Consider the following 4907-nt stretch of genomic DNA (forward strand, 5'->3'; position numbering starts at 1 on the left):
TACATATATATATATATATATATATATAATTTTTTTTCCCCTTATTATTATTATTATTTATGAGGTGGTTCTGTATTCATAATATTTATTCTTATATATATATATATATAATGTATTGAAATTTCAACTTTTAAAAATTTCCCCAGCTTAACATTTCATTGTAGATTCATTGTGGACTGGGTATAAAATATCACCAGCTTTGTCTTTTTCTACAAAATACAGTACTGCAATTTTTCATATTTGCAATGATCTAAATCCTTCTCCGCTTCAAACCTGCTTCGAAGAGAGTGTGCTGTTATGAAATGCCTTTCATATAAAATCTCTTAGGCAGACTTGACATGACCGAGATTGCAAAAGCTCAAGGTTAGATTCCTCTCAGCTTGTAAAAGAGGTCCCTGTTTTGTAGAAGGATGCCCTGTAAGACATCCCTTTGGCCATGACAGTGCATGACTGACATGATAAAATCAATGTCTTCAGTGAGAGTTCGATGGTTCACATTTGGGTCTCACTGCATGATGACGTCAGGCTGAATGTTGAAGAGCAGGTCGTCGTTGCCTCTGCGCACCTCCAGCAGCAGAGTCGTGTCTTGGTTGAGCGCTTCCTTCAGGTCGCTGGTGCTCATCAGGGGCTCTCCGTTTAACTTAACGATGATGTCACCGTCTCTGATGCCCCCTCTGAAACACATTTGGAGAAATTATACAGCAGGTCTCTACTCCACTGGCACTTGACTCAACAGTGCGTGTGCTACATCTCAAGATTATACAATCTCTAGATTATAAAACACTGCATTCTGTCAGCAATGTAACGCGGCAGTAACGTATAGAGACCTCGGCTTGTAACTATACTCTAATTACTATTTTGAAAATTATAACGCGTTAAATTACTCCGTTACTAAAAAAGTAATCAAATTACAGTAACGCGTTACTAAGTAATGCGTTACTGCCCAACACTGCAAACAACGTAGAAAACGTATCCGTGTGGCTCGGCTGACACAGAACAACATACGCTGTTTGCGTTCAGTGGATACTCTCCAAAATGGCACCAGGGTGACGCGGAGGAGACGAATTGTTGAATAAAGTCGTAATTTTATTTTTCTTTTGCGAACAAAAAGTATTCTCGTAGCTTCGTAATATTACGGTTGAACCACTGATGTCACATGGATTATTTTACCAATCTCCTTGCTACGTTTCTGGACGTTGATCGTGGTAGTACCCTTGCTGTCTATGGGAGGGTCAGAGAGCTCTCAGATTCCATCAAAAATATCTTAATTTGTGTTCCGAAGATGAACAGAGGTCTTACGGGTTTGGAACGACATGAGGGTGAGTAATTAATGACAGAATGACAGATTTTTGGGTGAACTATACCTTTAAGTCTTCATATTAGAATATGTAGTAAGAAAACCTCCGCATTGTCCTATGCCCTTACTTCTCTAGGGTTGGGCCATTTTTTTAATTCTATTATTGAATTTGAATGTAAGGTTTTGCCACAATTTTATTTTTAAAAATTCGAGGAATCTCAGTTTTGTGTAAAATGTTACAATTAGACGTTGATAATACGACCACATGACAATGCACCTGATTAACCAGGCTCTGTAACATAAAACATATCACTAAGTGGCTGTTCACACAGAATGTGTTATTGCATTAAAAAACATGCAAGGTTAAGAGATGCGAGTTGAACTTTTAACATGAAACGCTGCGAAAGATGCGAGTGAATCTCTAGATTTTGGCTAAGACATATTTAGCAATTTTCTTGTTTTATATTATTTCTGAACATGTAGGATATGTTTAAAAAATATTTGCCTTCAAATTTCGTGTACCTTTTCTGAAATGATATTTAACGAAGAGAATGTTACTTGAATCATGTTGTAATTGCAATTTTAAGTTGACTAGTTAAATGGTAATAAATTGAAATCGTTATCTTGAATCGAACAAACGTTTTGAAAAAAAGATCAAGATTTAATTTTTTGCCATATCGCCCAGTTCTAAACAGATTTATTACATAAACCTTGTATTTATTATTATGCACATCTGTCATTTCTCTTTGTAGTTTTTTTTTTTTGTTATCCACTGAGTGCAGACAGAGATAAACTACTTGGCTTGGAGTTCCGAAGCACAGCTACAACTGAAAGACCAAAGTGCATCTGGTTTGACTTATGCTTACTTCTGAGCAGGGGAGTGAGGAACCACCTCATGGACGTAGATCCCGCTGCTGACATCAGGGAAATCAGGATTCTGCTGCCTCAGCTCTTCCACCAGTCTAGAGGAGACAGACAGAATGCCTCACATGCACACAATGACTAAACAGCACAGCGGTGTTCATTTACATGTATTATGCACATCTGTCATTTCTCTTTGTAGTTTTTTTTTTTTTGTTATCCACTGAGTGCAGACAGAGATAAACTACTTGGCTTGGAGTTCCGAAGCACAGCTACAACTGAAAGACCAAAGTGCATCTGGTTTGACTTATGCTTACTTCTGAGCAGGGGAGTGAGGAACCACCTCATGGACGTAGATCCCGCTGCTGACATCAGGGAAATCAGGATTCTGCTGCCTCAGCTCTTCCACCAGTCTAGAGGAGACAGACAGAATGCCTCACATGCACACAATGACTAAACAGCACAGCGGTGTTCATTTACATGTGTTGTGTATAAGCGTCTGTAGTGAAGGACACTCACGCTTCTGTGATGGTGAGCATTCGGATTCCAATGAAACGCTTCTTCACTGCTCTTGTCTCTGAAACAATATGTAAATGTGTTACATTTAATCGTGCAAGAATGACTCTCAAAAAATAAAACATACTTTTAATATTAGATGATTCATACTGTGCTCTCCTCTACAAATTCCCTTGTACAGTACATAAACTGCCCTGTGTACCTTTGTTTTGCTTTCCCAATGAATCATTTAAGAAGCGAGTAATCCTGTCTGAAGGAATGGCAAAGGAAATTCCTGCAGCTACCTTCAGGGTGTTGATTCCTATCACCTCTCCATCCTTATAGAAGACACATTATGAAGAAATATTAAATACAGTATCAGTATGTCTGAGTATTAAAAGGACACCTAAAAATTAAAATACTGTCATTTGTCATTGTATTGTACCCATGTTCCAAACCTGTATGTCTTTCCTTCTTTTATGAAACAAAAGGTGAATTTTCGAGCAGCAGACAGACATTTATTATTCAAATGATGCAGAAAAGAGTGGATATTCTTAAAAAATTCACCTTTTGTGTTTCATGCAGATTTGTAAAAAAACATGAGGGAGAATACATTTTTCCAATTGAATTATTCCATTAAGTCTAATGTCGGAGAAAACTGACACACATCACAGTATGAAATAATTACCAAATTAACGAGTGGTCCACCTGAGTTCCCATACTGAGAAAAGAGAAAAAAAAAGTTAATTATTGGTGCTCAAACTATTTTACACATGTTATCAATATAGGATTAGATTTATGCCAAAAGTACTGAACATAAGTGTTGAAGCATTGAACAAAAATAAAAATCCAAAACTTAAAATCAGACTTCAGACAAACAGCTTCCACTCTAAAACTTAACAGGAACCCTCCGTCAGAATTGCATGTGAAATAATAATTAATGTTTTATTGGTGCTTAAACACTTTTACATACCTTATCTAAATGGGATTAGATTTGTACCAAAAGTAATGAACATACATTTTTAAGCATTGAAGAAAAACATAAATTCAGATCCAGGGATGGATTGGTAATCTAGCATACCGGATATTTTCCTGGTGGGCCGATGCACTTTGGGGCCGATAAAAAGTTTTTGGGTTTTTTTGGCAAGAACTGGCTCACCATGCAGTGTCAGCGGCCCATGGGTTTATCTTCTGTATTGACAGTATAAACCCAATCACAATGCGCCATTGACAGAGCAATGAAGTATCCTGCTCCGCCTACAGTGTATAAATATCGCTTCACCCCTCCCCACTTCTTCTCCATCTCTCAAAATGAACAGACCAAAGCGCAAAGTGGTGCTGAAAATCTCCAGGATAAGAAGCTTAAAAATTTGGAGGCAGATGCACTGCAGTAGCCTCTGCAAGTTTCTGCAGCAGCATAATCAAGTAAAAGAGCAGGTGAGCCAGGAAGTACAAGCTTGTTCTGTTGTCGATGATGAGGCCCAAAGGGACAGGCAGGAGGATGAGGAGATAAGGGTAGCTGAATCAGTTAGGAGTAACAGTGACTCGCAGGGAGTAAAAAGGGAGGTAACCTGTCCTAATGTGCGTGTGCCATAAAGATGATGACTGTTAATTAAATTACACCAAAGTAATTACTCAGTCAGTGCAACAGAAGCTGTTTGGTGTTGTTTTTTTTAGGTAGCCTACTGGTTAGTTTCCTCAAACAGTCACAACTTTGATGGACTATTATAACATATTAACTCAATGTTGCATTGTAAACATTAAGATACATTCATCATCAATATTTGGATTTGATATGATCCTGTATAAACTGAATATTGAATTGGTTATCAAATAAATTAGAACAGCTCCATGCATTAAATGTTGAAAAAACAACTCCACTCATTACCAGTATGGTATTGTTTAAATTGTACAGATTTTAGCAAGCCTTTGTCAGGTAAATACCTCAATTAATCATCTCAAGCCTGGTTATAGAAGTGAAGGAGAGAGTGGAGGATCAGGGAGTACTGGGTGATGTCTGACTGGACTGGACTGGACTTAAACAGGTGTACACAGTAGGTATACACTGCTAAACACACACAATGTGTGTGTATTATGAACGACAGTGTATATATATATGGGTGTTGTCCGATTTTGGATTGTAGTGGTGGGCCGCCCTGGACCAAAAAAATGCAGGGATGATTTTTTTTGCCCCAGTCCAGCCCTGTTCAAAACTGATGAAAACCAACTGACAGAATTGCAAATGAAAAAAAAA

The 4907-nt window shown here is 37.8% G+C and overlaps 1 protein-coding gene across 1 annotated transcript in view; it reads right to left on the reverse strand.

The window, feature by feature from the left end:
- Positions 1-110: 110 nt before the first annotated feature.
- LOC107757896 (serine protease HTRA3-like) overlaps positions 111-4907 on the reverse strand; it is a 10700-nt gene continuing 5903 nt past the window's right edge. Inside the window, exons 5-9 of the mRNA XM_016575503.1 lie at positions 3342-3374; positions 2877-2991; positions 2678-2735; positions 2476-2571; positions 111-674 (exon numbers count right to left, since the gene is read on the reverse strand). Coding sequence (XP_016430989.1) covers positions 506-674; positions 2476-2571; positions 2678-2735; positions 2877-2991; positions 3342-3374 — 471 coding nt within the window. The 3' untranslated portion in view covers positions 111-505. The remainder of the gene's footprint in view (positions 675-2475; positions 2572-2677; positions 2736-2876; positions 2992-3341; positions 3375-4907) is intronic.

The sequence above is a fragment of the Sinocyclocheilus rhinocerous genome, unplaced genomic scaffold (assembly GCF_001515625.1).
Source record: "Sinocyclocheilus rhinocerous isolate Xijiao unplaced genomic scaffold, SAMN03320098_v1.1 scaffold1555, whole genome shotgun sequence".
In the NCBI taxonomy this organism is placed as follows: Eukaryota; Metazoa; Chordata; class Actinopteri; order Cypriniformes; family Cyprinidae; genus Sinocyclocheilus; species Sinocyclocheilus rhinocerous.